The following is a 26237-nucleotide window of genomic DNA, read 5'->3' as shown; positions in this document are numbered from 1 at the left end:
GTAAAGTCCGTATTCACCATGAGCTCCCAAGTCCTGCTCAGCCCAGAGACACTCCCCCTACCCTTTAGTCTCCATGCCTGAACTCAAGGTCCAATGTCTTGTACTCAGGACCAAGTGCCAAGGGTCCTCAGGATGCAGAATTACAGGGTGACCCCAGCTAGAGGTAAGCATCTCCCCAGGGAGGCTCACCAACAAAGATATCTCTTAGCACTAGCTTTGGAGAAGGGAGAAGGCACCCCAAGAGCCCTGGGAAGAGGTGAGGCCAATGAGGAAAGTAGAATTCAGGAAAACTGTATCCAGAGATGAGTGGAACCAGCAGGGTAATGGCCACATCTTAAACCTACTGTGCTTGCCAGAAACCCCACTTACCAGGCCTGAGTCCCCAGGGGCCCCCTCCTACTCCCTGCCTCATAGGCAGGTCTGTGGTTTGGCTGGAAGCTACGAGGACTGAGGGAGCACTGCTCTGTGGGACAGGCCACATAGCTAAAACCCGGCGGGCCATAGGGCCCCGCGGAGGAGGCCCCAGAAGGCGGACCAGGTTTCGGAAACCTCCGGACACTTCCAGCCTGTTGCTTATTCATTCAGAGTGGGAAAGCGCCAGCCTAGCGAGCAGCCAGCGTGGGGCTGGCCATGTAAGGGCCCCAGGAGGTCCTGCCCGTCCCGTGCCCTGCGGAAAGCATCGTACAGCCCTGGGCACCGCCCCTACCCTGCCCTGACCCCTTGGCCTCGAAATGTTGTCATCGGAGGAGCCGTCCCGCTCGGGACAAGGCCAGGATGGACAAAGCTAGAGCTTGGGCAGGCGAGGAGCCGTTCTGTCCTCGAGGCCGTGGAAAGAGAAGCAAGCACCGGGGCCCACTCCTGAGAGCCTCTCTGCCCACTTGGCCTCTGCAGACGGGCCACCATGGCTCTGGCCGGAGCCTGCAGCCAACTGGGGACCCTGGTGTGGGGCGCTTGCCTGTGTGTCCTGGTGCACGGGCAGCAGGCGCAGCCAGGACAGGGTTCGGACCCGGGCCGCTGGCGGCAGCTGATCCAGTGGGAGAACAACGGGCAGGTGTACAGTCTGCTCAACTCGGGCTCTGAGTACCTGCCCGCAGGGCCCCAACGAGGGGAGAGTAGCTCCAGGGTGCTGCTGGCAGGCGCTCCCCAAACGTCGCAGCGGCGCAGCCAAGGGGGACCCAGGCGTCGGCAGGCGCCGTCCCTGCCCCTGCCTGGGCGTGTGGGTTCGGACACTGTGCGTGGCCAAACGCGGCACCCATTCGGCTTCGGCCAGGTGCCCGACAACTGGAGAGAGGTAGCCGTCGGGGACAATAACGGCATGGCTCGGGCCCGCACCTCCGTCTCCCAGCAACGGCACGGGGGCTCCACCTCCTCCTCTGTCTCGGCCTCAGCCTTCGCCACCACCTACCGCCAGCCGTCCTCCTACCCGCAGCAGTTCCCCTACCCGCAGGCGCCCTTCGTAAGCCAATATGAGAACTACGACCCCGCATCGCGGACCTACGACCAGGGCTACGTGTATTACCGCGGTGCGGGCGGCGGCATGAGCGCGGGGGCGACGGCTGTAGCCTCGGCTGGGGTCATCTATCCTTTCCAGCCCCGGGCGCGCTACGAGGAGTATGGCGGTGGCGGCGAGGAGCAGCCCGAGTACCCGGCCCAGGGCTTCTACCCAGCTCCGGAGAGGCCCTATGTGCCTCAGCCCCAGCCGCAGCCGCAGCCGCAGCCGCAGCCGCAGCCGCAGCCCCAACCCTCCGACGGCCTTGACCGTCGTTACTCGCACAGCCTGTACAATGAAGGCACCCCCGGCTTCGAGCAAGCCTATCCTGATCCCAGCACCGAGGTGGCGCAGGCCCCCGCCGGGGCCGGTAACACCTATGCTGGCCCTGGAGATCCCCGCCTCGGCTGGTACCCGCCCTATGCAGCCAATGTGCCGCCCGAGGCCTACATCCCTCCGCGTGCGGTGGAGCCACAGCCCCCATTTCGCGTGCTGGAGCCGCCTTACCTGCCTGTGCGCAGCTCTGACGCGCCCTCGTCGGGTGGGGAGCGGAACGGCGCCCAGCAGGGCCGTCTCAGCGTGGGTAGTGTGTACCGACCCAACCAGAATGGTCGAGGTGAGTACAGTCCACCAGCGCCTTGGTGAATGCTGCCTGGGGGGGTGGGGGGTGGGTGGGTGCAGACTCCTTTTCTCTTACCAAAGGCCTCCCGGTAGTGGCTGAGCAAGGACCGCGTAGCCAACAGCCCAGGTGTGCCTCTCCTCCCTGCCTGCCCCGTATCCAGGTATCAGGGCCAAAGGCCTGCGTTTCTGACCCTGGCTTTGGGGTGATCTTGGAAGGACTAGCGAGGCTTTAAGAAGTACTGATGTGGCTGGGGTCATCCAGGGACAAGTGAGGAAACCCGGCTTCTCACTTCTCCCTCGTCTAGCTGTGGGATCTTCTAACAACTCTTAGAACCGTATGGCCACACATACGGTGAGTGAGGCAACAGTCATGGAAACACTGGACTTCAGGGGCGAGAGGCCTTAGGGATGCTTCTGAAGGAATGTCCCCATGCCTGGACCTCTGTGAGCAAGTAGGAGGTCAGAGAGCAGCCCTTGAACAGACATAATTTACAGACTCCTGATGGGAGCCACAAAGCTGGGGCGCCAGAGCCCACAGGCCTGGGTATAACATTCAAACTCAGCACGGGGAAAAAAAAACCCGAGTAATAAAGATAAGTAACATTTCAGTGCATTAAAAACCTGTTATGAACAAATATGTCCAACTTTAAATAGTAATGTTTCCAGGACCTGAGGCAAACTGAAAAAACATGAGTCCTTTGTTTGAACCGGGATATTTGTTCGTTGCAGATTTTTTTTTGTATTGGTTTTGCTTTTTAAAAATATATTAAATATTTATCTTGGGTATTGTGCTTTATGCTGTCCTCTAAAACATAGCCCAGGCCAGTGCTCCACTGCCTCACTTTCATCTTGGCTCCGAGGGAGAGTCCCAGGAAATGTCTGGACACAGGCCACCCTCTGGCTTTCCCCAGGGATGAAGATGTGACCTATTCTTGGGAAGGCCAGGTCATCTGCACACAAGGGTCAGGGTGGAGCAGTCTTCATCTGCCAGATGGGCAGCTTCCACATGTGCTGTTACTGTGACAGGGGCCAACTGTTGCGTCTGGCCAGTGCTGGATGGCCATCAGCCCATCCTTGGCTGTCCTGGAATCCCCTTGCTGAATCTCCACACAGGGCTGTCCGCTTTCTTGTCAAGGTTTCCACTGAGTTCTCGCTGCACACACAGTACTCCCCGGGGGCCGTGCCCGCTGCCCACAATTCTCTTCCCCATACCAGGGTTGCTATACCAGGGCTCTCAGGTGGAGAAGAGCCTTTGTGACCCAAGGGTGCTGGTGCCCAGTCCAGTCTTGGCTCCTCCATGTCTATCAGTATTGGATAATGCTGTCTCTGGCTAAAAATGGCCTAATTGAAGGGCTGCTGCTTGGGGGCTCCTGGAGCTGAAGGCTAGAGGAAGGAGAGGCGGGGGGAGGGGGGAGGGAGGGCGGAGCATCTACTGAGTCATATCCACCATGCAGCCTTGAGTCTAATCCTGAATCCCATTTTGAAAACCACAGGAGCTGGGGGTGAATCAGAATTGGAGGTAGGGGGGCTTTATATGATGCAATGCCAAACAGGTCAGCAACACCTGCAGCAGGCTAACATACCTCTGTGCTGACTCGTCCTGGGAGTCCCTTGGAGGAGAGGGTGTTTTAACCTATCGGGTGGTACACTTTTGTGGCTGCTTTTCTTAGAATGCAAGACCTCAGCTTGTCGAAGCTCAGTCAGGAGGGCCCCACCTCTGGGCTGAGGGAAAATAAAAAATAAAAAAAACCAAGGCCTCAAATGCCACAAAGCTGGCAGAGGCAGGCCAGGGAATGCTCATCTGAGCCTTAAGCCAGTGGGGTTTTCTGGTGCCCCTCTGTGGCCTGTGACTTTTCAAGGAAGCCATTTGGTTCAGAGGAAGATAGAATAGGGCAAGGTCCATGTCTGGAGTGGGGTGCTTGATGCTCAGCAGGCTCTGGCTACTGCCCCTGAGCCCCATAGTTCATTTTGGGTTAAATTGCTTCTCCCCTAAAGGCAGTGTTCTTGGTACCCAAGTGGACAGGTTGGCATGCATCAAACTCAGGCTCTGCCCTGAGAGACACACGGTAGAAAGGATGCTTTAGGGCTGCTAATATGTCAGTATTGGGAACAGGGACGGTGGGAGATACAGGGGGTCTCTCTCAACTAAGGGGAGTTACTCACTCTGTTCAGCCCACTCATGATTCAGCCCTGAGTGGGGTTCAGAATCTCACTTTAAAAATCAAAGGAGCTGAGCCAGGTGGCGGTGGCGCACGCCTTTAATCTCAGCACTTGAGAAGCAGAGGCAGGCCGATCTCTATGAGTTTGAGGCCAGCCTTGGTCTACAGAAAGAGTTTCAGGGCAGCCAGGACTAAAATAGAGAAACCCTGTCTCTAAAAACAAAAACAGAACAAAAGAAACAAACAAATCGCAGGAGTTGGGAGTGAATCAGCTTGGGAAGGGGGAACGAGGACTTTTCAGAGGAGGAGGTGGCCAAGCATTGTGCAAGGGGACCCTCTAAGCTCCTTCTCCCCTGATCACGGAGAAGACGGGCACGGGGATGGAGTTGGGGTGCATTCTAGTTTAGGGCACACAAAGAAGCAGAGAAAGGGCACTAGTCTTCCTAAGTATTGGTTTCCTCCCTCCCCACCCTGCTAGGCTAGGACCATGGAAAATCCCAGCCCAGAGAAGTCCGAGCCTTGTACTTGAGATCAGCCCCCCAGGCCTGGTGTGGGAGCCCAGGGCGGATTCTCCGAGGCTGACTTCATCCCTCCTGGCCACATACCCAGGGGTCTGAGGCCCAGCACTGGCAGCTTGTGCTTGTGTGTGGGCGTGCATCTGTCCTTACAACACCAAACACATGTGAGCACCGCCCACATTCCCCCCCCCCCCCGTGTGTGTGTGTGTGTGTGTGTGTGTGTGTGTGTGTGTGTGTGTGTGTGTGTATCTTCCAAGTGTTTGTCCTGAGTTCAGGGCTGCCCAGGGCTTCTGCAGTACCTCTGTCTCTAACTCTGGAACAGGTCACAAAGGTGAAGGAGCGTTTACAGACGCTCTGAGAGGTTCACACCCCTCATTCATCTCTCACACACAGCACATCCACTCAGGCAGGCCTGGGGAGTGCCTGGCTGCCTCCCAGGGCTGCCAGGTCCCCTGCCCTGTGCCATCCCCCATGTCCCCTATCCTTGAGGCCACTGCCAGATCCCCCTCCCCCAGCATCCTTGCTTCAGTTCCTGCTTACCACAGCCTCATCTTTTTTTGAGTTGATGGTCTCAATGCTGAGATGGCCCCAGCCCCAGGAGGTCATATATCTTCTCCCAGGGTCTTCCTTTCTACCTTGACCTGCCTCATGGGCCCACACAAGCTGTGAAAGACATATCCATGGGATCTGGAACAGGTCACAAAGACGGCTGTGCATTGGGGCATCCCTGATGGCCGTGTCAGCCTTACCTGGCATGTGTCATCATCCCCGTCTTAACATGGCCAATTGGATCTTTACAGTCTACCTGGAACCTCAGAATCTAAAGTACTTCCTTTCCTTCCTTCTCCTTTCCTCCTCCTCTTTTCTGGGCATCCACAGCCACCATGGTGCTGTTCCTGGGATCGGGGTAGTACGCCCTCTAACCAGCCTCCTGCACAGCAGAGGCCCTCAGTCTCCCAGAGCCGCCCTGACTTCCTGCCTTCACCCCTCAGTGGCTGTGCCCCTCACTCATCCGAGCCTGATTCCCTGTTTCCCCAGCCTCATTTCCCCTCCAGGTCCTCTGTTCTTCTCCACAAAGCTTTGCACAGAGGGGCAGAGGAGGCCTCCGCCCAGCCGGCTTCCTGAACTAGAGCCTTAAGGCAGGGATGGAGTAGCAGCTTGCTTAACTGCGTGCTCCTTCTGTGCCTTGTGACCTACATATGGGATTTCATAGATGCCATTTGCTCCCACAAGCTCTTAGTGATACAAGTCACAGGCTCTTGGAAGATGAGACACTGTATACCAGCTTTATACTAAGATAAGCAAGGGGGCGGGCAGGACAAGAGCCCCGCCTCTCTACCAGCTGGGCTTCTCTGGGCCACAGTCTCTCCTCTGCATTCACAGGTGAGGGTTAGGCTCCAAGTGACTTAACACTTTATCTCTTTAGTCTTCAAGCCTCAGCCAGGGACTGTTAATTGTCCCATTTTATAGATAGGCTAAAAGGCTCACTTGCTGGCTTTTGTGTAGTAAGAATTCTGGACTTTTGGTCTCTTTTTTAAAAAAAAGCACAGGAATATATTAGATGAGCGTGTGTGTGTGTGTGTGTGTGTGTGTGTGTGTGTGTGTGTGTGTGTGTGTGTTTTAAAATCCCAGGTGTGGGGATATGGGGCTGCTTTGCACCAGCTGACTGTGATTTGCCTCGTGCTCTAGCAGAGGTGTGGTTTTGCCAGCTGCAGATAGTTTCTGAGATTGTGTGGTATTTGAATTCTGGGAATTTTTCAAAGGATCTATAAATACTTAGAGCCCCAATAGATGGTGTCAGGGGGCGGGTGGTTGTTTGTTAAGTAGTCACGTGCAAAGAACCAGGAAGAAGAAGAAATTAGCTATCCTGACATCAAAGATCAAATTTGCCCCCAAGGAACTTAATGCCCCTGATCAGCAGGAAGTAGTTTAAAGATAATGCCACCTCCTTTTAATCCCTGAATTTATTCAGGGATCTCTTTCATTTATTCTCTATCCTTCCTCCCGCCCTCCCCCCCTTATCTAGTGTTAGAGGGTTGAATTCGTGAAAGAAAGAAGAACCCACACAGTAGCTAAGTCCACCTACACTTTTGGTAGTGAACCGAGGACTGGAGTCCGTGTTAACTCACACGGTGTTTACAGCTAGGCATTTTTAATTTTCTCTGTGTTTATTGCATTTCGTGCACACTTCACTTACTCACTCACTCATTTGTTCGTGTATTCAATCAATGGCTATTTCGGTACTGGTTGTGACAGAGTAAGGTAGGATAATAGTGGCGGTATGCAGCCCCGGTCACTGTGGGACTTTCCTAGTCTTAGAGTGTCACTGTTAAAGTCACTTCACCCTCATAACTTCCATATAAGATAGGCACCGCTGCAGGTGGGGAAGCTGAGGCCCACGGGGGTCAGCGACATGCCTGGAGTCAGAACCACAGCTCAGCATCCTTCTTCAGCATCCCCTGAGGTCTCAGTCGCTCCTTCAGTGAGTAGGAGTCGCCAGGCTGAGAAAGGTGTAGAGGGTTCACACAGGTGAGGGGCAGCAAGAGAGGGACGTGGGTGTCTGAGGGAACAAGCATGGTTCTGGGCAGCTTCCTCCCAGGCAGACTTCCTGTCTCCTGGCTCACTATCCTCCCATATGTGGCCTCCACTCCCCGGTCCTCAGCCTGGACTTCTCTGCGGAGCCCTCCCTTGTTTAGACAGGCGTCCGATGGTAGCCGCCGCCACTTGTAAACGAGTTATGCTCTGCCAGCACTTTCTCCCCGTTTTCTCATTTAAGCAACCAAACCACCTTAAAATATGGTTATAGGATAGGATAGCATCATCACCTACTTCATACAGGAAGCCACTGGGGCTCTGAGCAGCCAACCTGGACCTAGGAAAGGCGTCTACCCCACCCCTGTCGCCTCCCCACTCTGCTCTGCCCCTCAGGGAAATGTTTTTCAGTGACCCCTGACTCAGTGTTCAGTGACTTTTTGTTTGAACCTGTGGGACAGGCAACAATGTGGTGGTGGTGGGGTGTGTGTGTGTGTGTGTTGTTTTGTTTTTTGTTTTGTTTTTTGTTGTTTTTTTTTTTTTTTGCCTTGAGGTTACAGACACTGTCCCACTCCCCCAAGTTGTTGGGCTTGGTAGCAGAGCTAGAAGTGGGAGTAGGGAGGGCTGTAAGTGCCTTTGCTGGCACCCAGGCTTAGCTAGAGAGTTCTGTTCCCTCTCTTTCCTTTCTCTTGATGCCCCTGGGGGTATCTTCATAGTCTTCTGGACTCAGGAGGGGCACCTCTCCCCAGGAGCACCCTGCTGGAGTCTACCCCACTTCCTTTCCAAGCCAAGAACACATGGAAAACTCCCCAGGCAGTGGCTAGAACAAGCCGAAGAAGAAGAGAGCAGGAGGCTGCCAGAAAAGTCCAGCCAGGCAGTCCACACCTGCTTCCAATTCCTGTGCCCAGCATTCCTGTGGAGCAGCAGCGGGGGCAGGGGACGAAAAGGAGCGGCTGAGCCTTGTTCCCACCCATGGCCTGACCTAACTGCCTCCTCCCCACTGCAGCTGGACCCAGGGGCCTTTTGTGTGAGTTCCGGATTATTTGGCTGGGCCTGGGTCCCTTGTCCAGTGCCCCAGACTCATCCTTGGCCTTTCTAACTCTCAGCCAACCAGTAAGAAGCCAAGACACTTGGCTTATGACATGTCCAGCTCCCAGCTCCCAGCTCCCTACTGTACATAGGGAATACACAGGCTGGCAGCTCAGTGCAGTGCCCATAAACCTGACTGCTCTTGGGAGCTCCTGTCCAGTCGAGGATTGTAGATAACATCTCTTGAGGAAGAGTAGTCATCTTAAAGGTATATGTTAGCACCTTACTGTGTGCTAAGCACTTACCGTTGGGTATTAGTGAAAAGGAAGATGGAATGTTTGCCTTTTGGGACCTTATATTGTCATTTACACATATAATTCATAGATAAACTGGTAGGTGCTATGAATAAAATAGAGCTATCTAAGGAGATCAAAAGTAGCAGAAGGGAGCAGTTTACAGAGGTGACCACTGCGGGCCTCAAGAAAGTGACATCTGAAACATGACTTAAAGGAGGCATGAGTGAGCCACTCAGCCATCTGGAGGAAGAGCATTACAGACGGGGGGAACGGCCAGTGCAGAGGCCCAGAGACAGGCGTTCCCAAGTGTGCTCCAGGATGCTTAGGTCGAGTAAAGTGGAAACAGAGACTGGGCAGAATGATTAACAGAGCTCAGACTACAGAGCATTTCGGAGGCCACTGTGTGAAGCCTTGCGTCTTTATACTCTTGGTACTAGGGAGTCGCTGCAGGAACCTCACAGCTGTGCTGGCTAGTTAGGTAGGGACGTGAGAGCTGTAAGAGGAAGCAGGGTCCTGGGAGAGAAAGTCAGCATGGGCAGAGTCAACCGTGAGAATGGGGGAGAGGCGTGCACGCGCAGGAGGGCACGGTGAGCTTAGAGTTCAGGGGTAGAGAGATGGAGCTGCTTGCTGATGCTTACACTTCAGACTTCCGGAGTGACGGGTAAAAGGCAGACCACAGGAGGCCTTTGTCGCCACCCTGAAGTATCTAGGCTCTACTCTTTAGGCAGGTGGGAGCCACGGAAGGTTCTAGACCTGGCTCTGGAGCCACAATAGTCCCCTTTCGCAGCCTGGAATTGCCCCTTCACCATGGGGGCAGAGTGGCTTCTATGGCTACCTTGCCTGCAAGCTAACAAGAACAGGTGGAGCACCTCTGAGTGGGTGCTGACAGCTTAATGTTCCGATTATTAGCTAATAATTTCCTGGGTTTGGGAGCTGCCAGCTCGGCCCCACTCTAGCTCATCCTTATTCCAGTCCGAGCCGGCAGCGCTCTCTGCTTTCCCCACCTAGGGGCTCCTCTGGAGTCTGGCTGCGCTCACTTTGCCAAAACGTCCCACTCAGCACATATTTCACAACCAACTGATGGGTTTCTGCTGGACTGTGTTTATCCTCCAGTCCTGGGCTCGGGAGATTAGGGCTATGTTGGATTCCACCAGCAGGGGCTTAGGGAACACAGATGCCAAGGGAGGGCTGTGGAACCCACAGAACCTGCAAAGCCAGAGGGAAACAGGTGAGGTGTAGACATGTGCAGACGCACGTGCTGCTGGGCAGGAGGTTAGCAGATTTCTAATGAGGCAGGAAAGATTTGGGTCAGCCAGTGGGATAATTTCCTGACTATTGAAACATGGGCTGCTGAGGTCATTAGAGGTCTCAGGCTCTTGCCCAAGGCTGGAGAATGGATTGAATAACTCTGGAAAGAAAAAAAAGTATTTTTATCTCCAAGTGTTTATGGATCCATCCAGCCTGTACTTAAGAGTCCATTAGTTCAGTCTTTCCTGCATCTTTTGAGACAGGGAAACTTCGCCTCATATAGGGGAGTGGGCCAGAACATTGGGAAGAGAACAGCACAGTGGTGAACTAGCCTCTGGGGTCTCGCCCAGCAGAAGACCCCACTCGGACTGTGCTCGGGAAGATGCTCATGGTCATTGTTCTTGGGTCCCCAGAGGCCATTGTGAGAGTGGTCCAGCAACATCAGACTTAGGTGAGGGCAGAAGGTCAGGGTGGGCTTGTCCTGAGGCCATTGGTGGCAGGAATGAGTGTGGGCAGAGCTGAAATGCAATGTTTGGCCTTCCCCTGGGCTGGTTCTTCACTGCCTTGGCCCAGGAACCCACCATCTTTGTCTGCATGCAATGGTGGCTTGGGACCTGGGTCGCTCACACCCAGGCCCTCCCCAGCTGAGCGCTAGGCTTTAGCCATCCCAGGGGGTCTTTGCTGTCCTCTGACTCAGCGCTCTCAGGATACTGGCCCAGGTTGTGGACAGCACAGCCTTCCTAGGCAAGAGTGAACACAGGGATCTTGCACGGGGCTCTGGAGGGGATCAGAGCAGATACATGGATGCAGAGAGGCCTGGAGAAGACCACATACAACTCTACAACACGACGGCAGGAGCCCAGGCAGCACAGTGATAGGACCCAGACACCTGCAGAGGGGCCAGAGGAGCAAAGTTGTCCACACGGCCTTTGAGCTCTAACCCACCTCCAACCTGTGATGCTGAGACTTGGGAGAAAGCTGAGCAGAGCAGCTGGTCCCCTGTGGGTTCAAAAGGGTTATGTGTGCTCAGCAAGCCCATGAGAGCATGTCAAGTCATCCACTATGTCATGTGTGTAGAACCGGGCTCAGAGACCACTCCTCCCAGGAGAGATGGGATGCCGGGGAGGCCACTCTGAAGACTTCTCTTTAGATATGTTGTGTCTACAAGTATGTATGTATGTATGTATGTATGTATGTATGTATGTATGTATGTGCACCATATCTGTGCCTGATTCCCAAAGGTATCAGAAGAGGGCATCAAATTCCCTGGCACTGGAGTTACAAATGGTTTTGAGCCACCATGTGGATGCTGGGAACTGAACTTGGGTTCTCTGTAAGAGCAACAAGTGTTCAACCACTGAGCCATCTCTCCAGTCTCTTCATACAAGGTTTTGGGGGTTTTGTTTGTTTGTTTGTTTGTTTTCTTCTTTTTTGAGTCAGAGTTTCTCTGTGTAGCCCTTGCTGTCCTGGAACTCAATTTGTAGACCATGCTGGCCTTGAACGCAGAAATCAGCCTGCCTCTGCCTCTCTTTTGTTTTTAAACCACAGACCCATCTGACAGGAACTGCTGAGTCTGTATAGATCGGCAGCCACTCAATGGGACTGGAGGTGAGGGCTGAGAGAAAAACACAGATTGTGAGTCAGTCTCCTCAGAACTAACCAGACATGAAATTTATCCTATTCTTCATAGTTATACAAACATGACAAGCTCACAGAAAAGTACTTATCAGAACCCATGATTTTAGTTTCCAGGTCCAGGCCTGAGGATTGAGTGACAGACTCCATCCCAACCCCTACCCCACCTCAGAATTAAACTCCATAACTGATGGTGACCCTAAATTTGACCCATCTAGGAACAGGGGCAACCACGCTAATTATACGTGGACTTCGTTCCACATTGACCACTCTGCCTGTCTCTACAAGCCAACAACAGCAGGCCACACTCCCCCTGCCCTGTGCCTGCCACACTCCCCTAGCCCCGTGCCTGCCACACTCCCCCTGCCCTGTGCCTGCCACACTCCCCCTGCCCTGTGCCTGCCATACTCCCCCTGCCCTGTGCCTGCCACACTCCCCCTGCCCTGTGCCTGCCATACTCCCCCTGCCCTGTGCCTGCCACACTCCCCTAGCCCCGTGCCTGCCACACTCCCCTAGCCCCGTGCCTGCCAACCTCCACGCAAGACTTCCATCACCTCCCCTCTATCTTCATACAATCTTCCCCCATACCCAAGCCCCACGAAGAGAATGCGAGCCCAAGCCTGGTTGCTGACAGAATGTCTCCTGGGATCACAGCCTGGAGAGGGAGGCTTTGTTCCTTCCTGGAAAAACATACCAGCTAAGGGAGGGGCCTGCACTCCCTGGGACCTCAGCAGCAGGTCCTGAGGCTGAGGTGGGAGACCAAGCCAGGGAAGACATGATGGGGGGGGGTGAGGGTGCAGCTAGGGTGGGAGGTGTCAGGTGAGTCACCAGGACTCTGGTAGGGGTCAGAATCAAGGACAACAGCAGTGATTTCATGTAACCGCTGAGAAAGACAAAACTAATCTGTCATGATTCAAAACCCTACCCGTGTGTGCCACTTCAGGGGACATTTCCCTAGCTCTGTTGTGGAAGTGGCCAGTGACAGCATACATTTGTCAGAACCTTGCCAAACTACACCAAAAATCCATATCTTTGTGTGTAGAGCTTACTTCAAAAGAAGTTAGTTTATTTGATTTGTTTGAGTGTTTTGCCTGCATGTATGTATGTGTCCCGTGTGTATGCCTGCCTAGTGACTACAGAGGCCAGAAGATGATGTCAGAACCCCTGGAACTGGAGTCGCAGATGGTTGTGGGCCACCATATGGGCGCTGGGAATGGACCTCGGGTCCTCTATAGGGGCAACAAGCACAATCTCTCAACTGCTGAGGTATCTCTTCAGCCCAAAAGTTTATCTCTATTAAAAAGAAGAATGACAGGAGGGAGCTGAGACTTGGGATGTCCTGAGACTGCCCTGACTCACTGGGTGAATACGAACAGGTCTGTTGCCCTCTCTAGATGGGCTTCCTCACACTTCAGAGGTCCAGTGTGCCCTGTGGTCTTAAAGAGATAGGCACACACTTACGGATGTGAATAGTCGCGTATTAGTCACTAACTTAAGAAGCGGAGGATGTGGCCTTCTAGTGACAAGTAGGTTGCAGGGCCTGCCCTCAGAGAGACCCACACCTGAACAGAAGGAATCCACGGAGGAATATGAGGAAATCCAACTGCAGAAAAAAATCCCAATGGGTCGTGAGGCAGGAGGATGTGCATCTAGAGTGTCAGTGCTTATCAGGGAAGGCTTCCTGAAGCAAGAGCTGTGGACCGTTGCTCAGCCTGGCCAGCACCTTGTCCCTGGTCTCTCTGGGGTACTCTCAGACACCTCCTCCCAGCAGCTCCTGGGCTTACACCGAAGCTACTCCTCTGTTAGAAATCATAGCTGATGTCAAAACAATTGCTTTTGAAGGGTCTTTTCTCTTAGTACATTGCTGTAGTTTACTACATAGAGAAGGAAACTAAGGACAACATTAAGATTCAGAGTTGCTGGTGGATCAGGGGGTCAGTGTGTCCAGGATCAGGGCTCAGTATGTGATCAGGATCAGGGTTTTACATGTGACCACAATTGAGGCTTAGTACATGATGAGAATGAAAGCCCAGTAAGTGAACACTGTCAGGGGTCACTGTGACCAGGATCAGGGCTCAGTATGTGATCAGGATCAGTGTTTTACATGTGACCACAATCGAGGCTTAGTACACAGTGAGAATGAAAGCCCGGTAAGTGAACACCCCGTCAGAGGTCAGTGTGACCAGGATCAGGGCTCAGTGTGTGATCAGGACCCAGATTCTGTGTGTGACCAGGATCATGCTCAGCCAGGGCTTCCTGTGTGGTCACTGGCTTCAGTCTGTGGCCAGGGTCAAGCTCAACCAGGGAACAAGAGCGATATAACTGGCCCCGAGGGCCCCTAGGCTCAGACCCTGGCTCTTCTGACTCTCCAGGATTGCACAGCCAGCTCTTGAAACAGCCTAGAGAGGAAGGGTCGGGCCAAGAAAACTCTGTGGAGCCATCTGTGTAGTATTTACTGAAAGAGGGCCTGGGGTGGGGGCGGCAGACTGTCTGGTGCTGAGTGCTGGGCCCATGAGGCTTGAGCCAGCTGCCACACCCACCTACTGCTGCGTTGCTAGAGGGTGGGGAAAGGGGACCCCCTCCTCCCTTCTTTACCCCTCTTCCAGAAACTTCTGGGAACCAGTGGGTGAGAACCTTCTCCCAGCTGGTTTGAGGCCCCGAGGGGCCCTTGGGAGATGACTGCAAGCATTCCAGGGGGCTCATGTCATACAGCCTAGGCTGGCCAAGAAGTCCCCATTGCCAGGAGCCACCTCATCCTCACCCACCCTGTATTCTAAGCTGCTTCTCCATTCCAGATAGGTGAGATCACACTGGCTGCCTGGACCAGGCTGCCCCCCGAGACCCAGGCCCCAGGGAGAGCAGGTCCAGTTCAGGGGCCCAAGAGATGTATGTAAGTGTGAGTGTATCTGTGTGTGTGAGTCTGTAAGTCTGTGAGTGTGTGTGTGTGTGTGTGTGTGTGTGTGTGTGTGTGTGTGTGCACGTGCGCGCGCGCATGTGTGAATATTGTATAGATGTGAGTGTGTATATGTGTGTGGAAGAGTCTAATTATGTGAAGTGTGTGTGTGTGTGTGTGTGTGTGTGTGTGTGTGTGTGTGTGTGTGTGTGTGTGTAGAGAGAGGGAGAGAGAGAGAGAAGAGAAGAGAACATATTCAGGCACACACCTCTGTCGAAGGCTGTGAAGCCAGACTTCCCTTTGTCTCACTGTCAGGACCTTAATCTGCCTCACTGTCTCACTGTCACGCCCTTAAGCTGATGGGAGGGATTGGTAGACAGGGAGCCTAGAAGCCCCTTCCCATGACTCAGGTACCCCACCCTGCCTGCCTTTACCCTCCCTACTCCTCAAGGACAGAGGCCTAAGATGCTAGAGCAACTTACAGTCTCCTTTTATCATTCATGGGACAGAATCTCCAAGATTGGAGAGAAGAGAGAATTTAGAAACCCCGGGCACTGTCCTGTAAGCTGGGCTGTGGATCATCCTCCACCACCATTTCCCCCAACTGTGCCCTCCCGCCCAGCATCTAAATCATCCTGTCTTATCCCATCATGAGATGGGTTCAATACCTGCCTGTGTTTTCTGCTGGTTCCTAGTAACTTACTCAGACTCTTTTTGGTGGTGGTGGGGGGGGGGGCAAGGGGGAAGGACAAGGGATCCAAAGGCTGGAGCAATCCTTAGGCTTCCTCTAGACCTTGCAGGGGTGGGATCCAGGCCTTCCCTTATGTTGGGCACCAGAAGTTGTCCACAGGGGACAGTTGGGTGCGGTTTGGAGTCTGACCACCAGAAGTGGCAGCAGGTGCCAAGAAGAAATCCTGATCAGCTCAGCTGGCACCAGCAGGCTGCGACTTCTGCTGGCTGGGGGGCGGGGGGGGGGGGATGTTTTCTTCCTGCCCACCCCCTCCTACCAGTCAACACCCAGCTAGTTCTGTGCCTGAACCTTCTGGGGCCCACCCTGGGCCATAAGCCCAGGCTGTTCTGGTGGTCCTTGAATAAGGCTGGCTGTAGAGGTGAGAGGAGTGTCTTGGCTAGTGTGCAGAGGCCTTGGGATAAAAGACAGAGGGGGAGGCTCTGTCAGGAAATCCCTTGGTCTCCTTGGTCCTGCTCTAAGCCTTTACTCATGGCATGCCATTCCACCTTCCAGACACCTTGTCCCTCCAGCTCCTGGGTCTCGTTCTCATTTTAAATCTTCTAGGACGTCTCAGTCTTCAGGCTCCTACAGCACCAAACTGTAGAGGCAGGTGACTGCCGCTGACCTCCTTAAACCCAGGACCCACTTGACCGGGGAGAATGGGCAGCAGTTTGGTGGAGGATGTCCTTGGAGTCAGCAGTAGCCAGCCTGACCCTCTTGGTACTGTGCTTTTTTCCTCTCACATGCTCTCCAGGCCTCCCTGACTTGGTTCCGGACCCCAACTACGTGCAGGCATCCACATACGTGCAGCGAGCCCACCTGTACTCCTTGCGCTGCGCGGCAGAGGAGAAGTGTCTGGCCAGGTAAGGAGCAGGGGGTGAAGCACGGAACAGAGGGGCTTTGGGAGAGTCCATAGGTGTCAACCCAGAGCCTGGCAAAGTAGCCGAGCCTCTCGGAGCCCTGCCCTCCATCTTGCCTGGCCCAAGTGATGAAGAAAAGGGAAGGGACAGGTCCCCATCAACCTACATTCGTTGCCTACAAGGCCCTTGACTACACTGTGACCCTGGTCGTAATAACAACCCTGGCAGGATGGGCTGCCTCACTAGGAAACTTAAGACACAACGGAAGGAACTAAAATCGGCCTGATCTGTATTTCCAGTGGTCAGTGTAGGTGACAGGGAAGTCCTAGAGGGCACAGAGCTGCAGGGTGAGGAGGACAGGTGTGGCCTGAGATAGGCCCAGGCATCCTGTCTGATCATAGCAGGGAATGGGCAGGCATGGCTGACCACGGGGCCTGAGTTATGCCCTGTTGTGTCCTGCAGAGTTCACTTCTGGTTTATGAGCAGTTCATACTCTGCTCAGCTTCTGTGCTTTGGGGGGCTTTCCCTGTGCTAAAAGACCTCGCTAAAGGGGAGACTGACCTGCTGGTCTTCTGGACATCGATGCCAAAAGTGTGTTTTCTCCCTTAATGATTCACTCTAATATTAAAAAAAAATTTTTTTTAAACATATGAACCTTTTATTCTCCAGGCAACCATTTAGAATGTCAACATTTACTCATTTCTAGACCTTTAGCCCTATGCCCCTCAGAGTAGTTGACCATGAGCTCTTATCTCTCTGTGGTAAGGTAAAGAACTCTCATCAGCATATAAGTCAACTTCCAGTTTCATCCATAAAGCCATCTGTTTTTAAAATGGCACTAATCAGAGCGGTGGGTAGAACGGTTGATTTACACGCTGGTGAAAGTTCCTTATATTATCATGGGCAAAGTGTCCCTATTTCACCCACAGACAGCCACTCGGTTGCCCTGACCACTCAGGCCTTCTCTGATGTCTCTTGTCCTTGGGAGGAGAATGCACCATTCCCACTGACATTCCTCCACTGATGAGGGTTCAGTCTCCATGTTGGCCTGTACAGGTCTGGACCACTTTACTCAAAGCCAAATTCTCACTACATCCTTTTGGAGCGTCTCAAGCACCCAGCCCTGAGCTCCCAGTTGGGTGAGGAGAAGGTGGCCTGCTCTCCGTCGTCCTGGGTGACTTCTTCGTCAAGCTGTGAGTGAGTGACCCTCATTCCAGGCTGCGATGACAGAACCAAGCAGGCAGCAGGAGTAGAGTGAGAGCCAGGATGCACAGCTCTGGGGCTGAGTGAGGTCAAAGGAGGAGGGGCCTCCAGGGATGTGGCCTCCAGGAAGGCTGGGTACAAGAAAGATTACAGACTCAGAAAAGCCTGCAGAGGAGGGGCCCTGAAGTGGGAGGACTCTTCAAGTGTGGGCTAGAGCCCTGGGCCAGGTCCCACACTGCAGGCTGGACCCAGAGAAGGGAGGGGATTTGCTTCAAGTCTTACCACAAGCCTGTGGCCAAGCTAGGCCAAGAAGCTAGAGCCTGCTGGTTTCCCACGATGCTTTGAGCCGAGCAGCAGGGCAGGATTTCACCAAACAGGCAAGGAGGATGTTTTGTTTCAACCCAGACACAGACAGATTCCAAACCTCCAGACAGGGCCAAGGGCCTTACATCCTGGCAAGACAGGAGTCTGAGCCGCCTGCTGTCCAGACATAGTCTCAGAGAGAGCTAATCCCCACGATGGGCCACCTCTCGCCTCTGGCCTTGCAACCCAGGGCCCCAAATGAGGCCAGCCAGGACAGCTGTCAGTGGTCAGCCGCAAAGAGGAAAGCCAGCAGCCAGGATTCCTGGTGTGTGTGTGTGTGTGTGTGTGTGTGTGTGTGTGTGTGTGTGTGTGTGTCCTTCCCTCAGAAAAGATACCTCTCTCTTCTCTTTCTTCCCTGCTTCTTCTGGGAGTTTACAGCCACACATGAATGAAGAGCAGGCTTCCAGAAGGCAGAGTGCACATTGCTGGTCCTGAAGCCGCACCACCAGGGTGGTCTGATCATACCTGCACCAGCCCAGGGTGCATGTGAGCTCAGAGTGAGCCATAGGTAGCAGTGCAAGAGCTCACGGGCAGACCAGGGTACTTCTAAATACAACAATCATGGCAGCCATCCTGGAGGAAGGGACTTGAATTGGGCCTAGGAAGCTTGGTGGGCTTTAGCGCTACAGTCACACAAACAGCATGAGAGGAAGGGGAAGGAGAGAAGTCTGATGGGAGAAGAGTCTTTGGAGCTTGCACTCAGTCTGTAGTGGAGCAGAAGGGCACATGGGACTAAGAACATGAAGACTTAGCCCAAAATGCTCAGGCCTGGCTGTCGGTTGCACAGGCAACTTGGTCACCCGTTAAGCCTCTGTACAGAAGGAAGAGTTTAGAAGCTCCTTGGTGTGGCTGTTAGGCTTAATTCTTATTTATTGATTTTAATGGGTGTATGTGTGCACACGTGCACACATGATGTGTGTTCATATGCAAATGGAAGCCAAAGGACAGCCTTTGGGGTTATCTTTCAGGATGTCAGCCACCTCCTTTGAGACAGGGTCTATCATTGCTATGGAGGTCACCAGTTAGGCTAGGCTGGCTGGCCAGCAAGCTCCAGGGATTCCCTCTGTCTCTGCCTCCCCAGTGCTGGCATTAGAAGCACACAACTCCCTGGCTGGGGGTGGGACTGGGTTCCCAGGTTCCGAGGACTGGACAGAGTTCTACGTGCTCTCAAGGCAAGCACTCTACCAGTTCGGCTGTCCTCATCAGCCTAGAACTGCTTGTTGTTAACTTACCCTCCCAAGATTTTTATGTGACCCTAAACTCTCCCGGGGTGGTAGTGGGCACTGTCCCTAGCTGAGTTGCCTGGAAGCTCTTGGTCCTTAAAGTCTGTGGTCCAAGTCCATTAACAGTCCAAGTCACACACAGAAGGTCAGGGAGGAGAGGAGGGCAGGTGGTGTCAGGAGAGAAGAGGCCAGGCCTCACTGTCATGCACAGGTCAAACGTCAGGATCTTAGGGGCAGAAGAGACTGAGTGGACAGTATCTAAGGACTGGACACAGGGTCTGACGTATCATATGCTGACTTTTGGTATCACAGTACCATTCCAGTCCCCTTGCCTGTTCCCACAGCACAGCCTATGCCCCTGAGGCCACCGACTATGACCTCCGAGTACTTCTGCGCTTCCCCCAGCGTGTGAAAAACCAGGGCACAGCGGACTTCCTCCCCAACCGGCCACGCCACACCTGGGAGTGGCACAGCTGCCACCAGTAAGACTCTGACTAGCCTTCGCTTCTTCCTCTCCTGGGGCAGGGCCATCAGTGCCTGAGTCTCTCCTCATTAGCACTCTGGGAAATGCGGGTGCTCGTTCCTGTCCTAGAGAAGTATTGCTGGTCAAGGACCCTCGGCAAAACTGGGTTTGAAAGATGGGCCATAATCAGTCTTGGTAAGGGATGGAAATGTCTAGAATTCAGGATTTTGCCCTTGGGAAAACAGAACAGGAAAGAGTCCAGAAAATAAGTGAGGAGCCTGAGGAGGTGGTGTTCTGAGGTGACCAAGCACCAAGGTGCTCTCCTGTGGGATTCAGAATAGAAAGGCTCAGTGGTAAGGAAGCGACCATAGTAGGTCATCTGGGTCACCGCAGGAAGGGGACATGAAGAAAAAGCCTCAGGGAAACCAGGTCTTCTTCTTTCTCCTCCCCCAGACATTACCACAGCATGGACGAGTTCAGCCACTATGACCTGCTTGATGCAGCCACGGGCAAGAAAGTGGCCGAGGGACACAAGGCCAGCTTCTGCCTGGAGGACAGCACCTGTGACTTTGGCAACCTCAAGCGCTATGCATGCACCTCTCACACGCAGGTTGGGCTAGTGTGGCAGGGTGGGTACAGGAGCATGTGGATGGGGAGTGGGTCAGCCAGGTGAGGAGTGGGCAAATGCCAAGGCTGTGCCTACTTAGTTCTGGTTGAGGATCTTCTTGCAGTCCTGAGACCAGCATAGGACCTCAACAAGCGCTTCCCTTCCTCATTTCAAGACATGTCTGTCTTGGAGAGAAAAGAACAGTACAATGCCGGGCAGTGGTGGCCCACGCCTTTAATCCCAGCACTCAGGAGGCAGAGGCAGGCAGATCTCTGTGAGTTCGAGGCCAGCCTGGTCTACAGAGTGAGTTCCAGGACAGCCAGAGCCACACAGAGAAACCCTGTCTCAAAAAACTAAAAAGCAAACAAAAACAAACAATCAAACAACACCCCCCCAAAAGCATTGCCATACAGTTTTGCCACATACCATATCTCATTTGCATAAAAAGGGACAAAGGTCTCTCCCAAGCCATCTTCCCATTGGCTCACCCAGCATCTCTGTCAAGTATCTTCAAGCATTTGTCCCTTCATGTTATGCTCCCTCTGCCTATGGCATCTCCACCTTCTCCTTGGCTCATCCATCCAGTGGCTCAGGAGGGCTTGAGACACTGTGGGCCCAGGTCGTGGAGGAAGCACAGAGGCCCCAGACTGTCTTGGTTGAGTATGGAGTGGCTCTGAAATGCAACCTCTCTTTTTATCCCTTTGCCCAGGGCCTAAGTCCAGGCTGCTATGACACCTACAATGCAGACATTGACTGCCAGTGGATTGACATAACCGATGTGCAGCCTGGGAACTACATCCTCAAGGTGGGCCTCCTGATCTGGAACATTCTTGACAACTTGACGCCCATGCCCCTGGTCTCCTGCTTCTTAAAGATGCTCCTTTCTCTGACTGTGCCCCCACCTCCCCAGCTGCAACGTTATTGCTATGGTGGTTTCTGTCTCGAGCAGACATTGATTCTCTTCCCCTAAAGACCCCAAGGAATCTCCATCCCCATTCTAGTGACAGGGGAGGTGATGATGACACCATCCCCTTAAGTGACAAAGATCCAGAGAGCTAGTTAGGCCATCCTCCCGTGTGTGAGATGGCAGGCTCTCAGCTCCTTACAGGACAGGTACTGGCGAGATTCCTCCCGGCAGGAACCCCTCTTGCTACGTGGAGTACTGTGAGCTTACCCCATCACTCATTTCCTTTGGTACTGGGACAAAGAGAAAAGCATGCTGCTGACACAAGCTCTGCTTGGCACACCCAAACACACAGTGTCCCCATAGCCTGATCCCTGGTAGTTAAATACCATCTCCTCCAATCAAGCACCTGCAGGAAGAGGCTGGTAGAGAGGTGGCCTTCAACAGCCCGATCTAGAGAGCAGGTTCCAGGACAGCTAGGGATGCACAGAGAAACCCTGTCTTGAATAACCAAAGAAGAAGAGAGAAAGGTGGCCCGCAAAACACAAAACGGAAGCAGCTCATTGCTGCACAGCCTGAGCTCTGCTGCACAGGTTGCATGTGTGTGTCTTGCCTGACGAGCTACTCCTCAAAGACTAACGAAGGGGGTCATGGGCAACTTAACCTATAAACAAGTTCAAGCTGCGAAGACCACACTAAGATTTCAAGTAGCATCTGTTCCTTTTTAATATTTTTTTAATTTTTAAATTTTCTTTTCCTCCTGTCCGGGTGTTTTGCCTGTATATGTATATCTCTGTACTGTATTGTGTGGTAATTCCAGGGACCAGAAAATGGTATTGGATCCCCGGGAACTGAAGTAGAGAAGGCCTGAGCTGCCATGTGGATGCTAGAAACCAAACCTGAGTCTTCTGGAAGAGTTGTCAATGTTCTTAATTAAGAGCTGAGTCATCTCTCCAGTCCTGACACACACACACACACACACACACACACACACACACACACACACACACACACACACACACACACACACACACACCCCGTCCATCCATGGTAGGCAGGTGCTGTATCACAGAGTTGCACGTGCAGCTCCACGGCATCCAGTCTCCACTCTTCCTTCAGTGACTGGTCCCCACCCCCGCTAATTCAAACTGTCCTGGTTTGTGTCCGTAGCTCTTTCCGACAGAGTGCAGAGCATGCTTGGGCCATCTTCCCAACAAATGGTGGCTTCAGGGCATGGTCAGTGCTCTGGCAACAGCTGGGCCCTCAGTGGGTCACCAGGCCAAGGGATATGTGGGAAATGGCTGAGTGCTGGAGTCAGGCAGGCCAGGTGTTGGCTACCTGTTTCCACCCCTCAGTACAATATTCTCCGGGGCAGAAACTGGCAACAGTGGCCTGCGCAGGGGCGCCCCTGGAGTGGGCTCTGGTTCTGGGGACATTTTCAATCTCCTGCTGAGGATATAGAGGATGTTTTCTTGAACTGCAACGGTCCATTCTTTGCCATCCTTGTCTCTCTGTCTCCCACGTCTGACTCCCTCTCTGTCACTTCTGTGTCTGCCTACCTCTCCACTAATTACCAGGTGAGGTGCAGCTTCCTGAGAGGCTCCTGCTCTCTGTTTCTCCTCTCCAGGTGCACGTGAATCCCAAGTACATCGTTTTGGAGTCCGACTTCACCAACAACGTGGTGAGATGCAACATCCACTACACAGGTCGCTACGTTTCTACAACAAATTGCAAAATTGTCCAGTACGTGTTTGCCTACCCCCGTGACTACTACCTCAACCACATTCTGGCCTGGGGGACCAAGCAGGACTCCCTGAAATACCTAAGACTTTGGGGGATGAGTCATTGATGGTGAAACACAGCTGTGCACCAGTCCCGAGCTGAGTGCTCACAATGGAGCTCAGGCTTATGGGGTCCTGACATCATCCAATCCTGTGGCCCCCCTAGGATTTTCAAGTAGAAACCGACAGAAGGCAGGATGGTCTGGTTAAATGCATGGGCTCTGCCATCCTAGTCCGTGGGTCCTTGCTCTGATAACAACTTTGTCCTCAGCTCTATTTTCTTTACTACCCACATAAGTTGGGGATAAGGACTCCAGGCCTAATTGCCAGCATGTCCAGGTCCCCAGCTCAGGAAGGAACAAAACAGCAGGCATGACCCTTGGTGTCATTATCAAGTGGGATGGGTTAAATAACTGCAGATTAGAAGTAATTCTGGTTGGAATAAGCCAACTTCTGTCCCTGGGTCTCCATCATACAGGAAGTTAATAGAATGTAGGCCTGGGCTTTTGGCTGATGGTTGCTAAGCAGGGTTCCTTACACCTGCTGTGCCAGGCCAGCTGAACTCAGACTCCTGAATCCCTCCTTCCGGGAAGCACTTTGCAGAAATCCCTCTGTTTACAAACTTGCAACTCCCCGCAGTGTGTGACCAGGGTCAGGGCTCAGTGTGTGACCAGGGTCAGGGCTCAGTGGGTTACCTGGATCAGGGCTCAATGTGTGACCAGGGACAGGGCTCAAGTGTGTGACCAGGATCAGAACTCAGTATGTGACCAGGGTCAGGGCTCAGTGTGTGGCCTGGATCAGGGCTCAGTGTGTGACCAGAGCACATTTAAAGATGGCTCCTTCATCCTTTAACCTGTCACTCCCAGGCATAAACTCACATCTGAAAGGATGGCTCCTGCCACGTCTACGTCACCACAGAGATCAGATTACTAGGGAGTAGACTCAGGCTTCCACTACCCAGGACATGGCCTGTGGATAAAATGACTGACCTCTGCTCTTGACTGTCAGTTTAGCTTTCATAAGCCTGAGTTCCCAGTGCCTCCCTACTCTTCAGTGTGTCTTGGGTCACAGGGGCCCCATAGGCACTGACCATCAGGGCCCTCAGAGGCAGACAGAAAACCATCTGGGCTGCCCTCTTGGTCCCCTGAGGCCTGTGGCTGTGGAGGCCAAGGCCCTTTCCTTCCAAGACCTCTTTATGTAAGTGCTTGGAAAGCCCCAGGTCTTATTAGAGTGTCCCTGTGTTGCTGACCACAGGCTGGCTGCTGGGCCAACATGCACAGGAAGCTGCACAGCGCGTTCCCAAAGAGGCCACGGGACTGACACTTGTGGGTTTCCATCATGTTTCTGAAGAGGGGAAGGAGAAATGTTTTCTCCTTTTTAAGGAAAAAAAAGGGGAGGAGGGGTTCAGAATTAGAAAATAGCAAGCAGGAAAGTATTTCCTGACAGGAGCATCTAGAACCTGGGACCTGAGGCAGCCAGCAGGAGGTGGGAGGCCCTGAAGGAATTCTTTGGAATCCTGATTTCCCAGTTCTTTTGTCCTGAAGCCACACTCCTGAGGAGATGGAGCCACTACCACCCTCACTGCCCCACCCTATCCCCCTACCCACCCTGTCTTTCTGGGAGGTGGGACACTTCACAGACCTCACGCCATTCACAAATTCTCTTTCTTTCTTTAGGTCCTGATCTCTGAGTGGACTGAGCCCCCTTGTCTCTCCTTGGAAAGCAGGTCCTGCTTCCAGGCAGCCTCCCTCAAGAAGCCCAGCTGCCTAGCCCGAGGGCAAGGGGCAGCTAGCCGCTGGGGCATCCCTCCCTGCCAACCTCAGGGAGTGAACATGGACCAAAACCACAGGGATTCTGGATACTAGACGCCGTTCTTGTACCTAATTCTCCTCTAGGACATCACTTTGTCTGTTGTTGGTTTTTAATTTTTATATTTTGGCCATCCCACACAGCAAGATTGCCCGGGTGCTGAATAAAATAAGGGTTTTCTAGTCTGGAGTTCTGCTGTGGCCTAGTGACTTGGTGAACCACAGCTGGGCCAGGCCCAGGAGATGGTCTGGGGTTTCGGCCTTTGTGTAGAAAAGTGTAGTAAGGGTGGCTGCCAACCTGCCAGGACTCCAGCAGCCTCCAAGACACCAGGCTTAGCCACCATGGAAATGCTGTGGGCCGTGCTGTCCGCCTAGAGAGAGGAGCCCATCTCATGGAGTGAGGGCGGAGCCGGTAGGTAGCTCCAGCTTCCAGCCTTATCCCCGCCCCTCAGTCCTTCTTTCCTTCGCAGACTGTAGACCACCACCACCACCACTACCATTTCCACCACCACCACTTCCAACACCACCACCATCTCCACCACTATCACCACCACCACCTCCACCACCACCACCTCCACCACCACCACCACCATCACCACCACCTCCACCATCACCACCATCTCCACCACCACCACCACCACCTCCACCACCACCTCCCCTGGCCCTGGGAGCTAATAACCACAGCATTGTCAGGACAACCCCAGCCCCCATCCTGATAGAACCACATAACCATACAATAGCGGTATACTCTGTGCCTGGGGAGGGCCAGAGCAGCCTTAACGTGAGAAAGGGCCACCTTCCCAAAGGGAGAGGACTCATGGATTCTTGGCAGAGGGGATAGCACGGGCCACAGGAAGTGCAGTGGGTCTGGGGGCCAAAGGGAGTACATGATGGAGCTAGATCTGCTGTCCTTCCTGGGGTACGGTATTCTAGAACTCCTGGACACCAGGCTGGACCAGGAAGAAGTGGAAAGAAAATATTGACTCATTTCCTTCCCTCCCACCGGCCCTAAGATTCCTTTCCATCCCCCTGCCTCTGCTACCCTAGAGAACTGCTGGTGGGAAAGGGAAAGGGACTTGGCTCAAGAGGCTAGTTCTAGCTGTTTGACTCTGGGCCAGGCATGTTGTACCTCTGCACCTCAGAGTTCATCATTAATAAAATGGAATTGCTCTCCTGCCTGGCAAAGCAGCGGTCATTGCTGCAGGGGAGGCACAAGGCGAGCTACAGTGTCAGCACCTGCCCCTCGCCCTTAAAAGCCCCCACCACTCCCCATCCTTGGGCTCTGTTGCTATTCTTGACTCGGGAGCCAGGCAGCCAGGAAGTCTCCTGGTAGGTGGGTGGGAAGACCTCCCAGAAAGTGCCTGGCCCCAGCCCACCAGAGTGGTTGGGTCAGGCATCAGCCCAGGCAGCAGGACCCAACTCTCCTGGCATGGGGAGGTATCCTGGCCAGCCATTCTGCATCCGGGCTGGACCAGGAGGCTGAGCAGGAGCTCAGATGCAGCCTAGGCTTTGGATCACTGTCCCATCACACCCTCTGCCCAGATGAGCCTCAAAGATGGTATCTAATACTTGCCCCTGCCATCCTCTCTAGATGCCCCCAGAGCGAGCCAGGACCAAAACAAAGTTAGAAGGACCCTAGAAGGTAAGGTTAAAGGTCCTCACATCCCAGATCAGAATGGAAGTCCATGCGAGACCATGGGTGAACAGGACTAAAGCGCAGATATCTGAGCCCCAGCCAGGCTAGATGGCCAGCGTGTGCAGTTTTCTGGGGAGAAGACCCCTACCCTCAGTGATGCTAAAGGAGGCTCAGGCCAGAAAACTGGGCTACGTGAAAGGAGAGAGATGGGGGTGACGTTTCCCAAAGGAGGCACATTT

General features: G+C 53.6%; 1 protein-coding gene across 1 annotated transcript; it reads left to right on the top strand.

Moving 5' to 3' along the window:
• The first annotated feature begins 468 nt into the window (after positions 1-468).
• LOXL1 (lysyl oxidase like 1) lies at positions 469-24552 on the top strand. Its single transcript, XM_084781156.1, has 7 exons — positions 469-2105; positions 15905-16013; positions 19144-19281; positions 19716-19872; positions 20579-20674; positions 22401-22516; positions 24231-24552. Exons 1-7 carry the CDS (start codon positions 902-904, stop codon positions 24235-24237), a joined length of 1827 nt encoding a protein of 608 aa, XP_084637282.1. The 5' UTR covers positions 469-901; the 3' UTR covers positions 24238-24552.
• Positions 24553-26237: the final 1685 nt, after the last annotated feature.

The sequence above is a fragment of the Acomys minous genome (genome assembly GCF_964271855.1).
Source record: "Acomys minous genome assembly, chromosome: 5".
Taxonomy (NCBI): domain Eukaryota; kingdom Metazoa; phylum Chordata; class Mammalia; order Rodentia; family Muridae; genus Acomys; species Acomys minous.
Note: the sequence above shows the minus strand (reverse complement) of the source record. Positions and strands in the feature narration are given on the sequence as shown.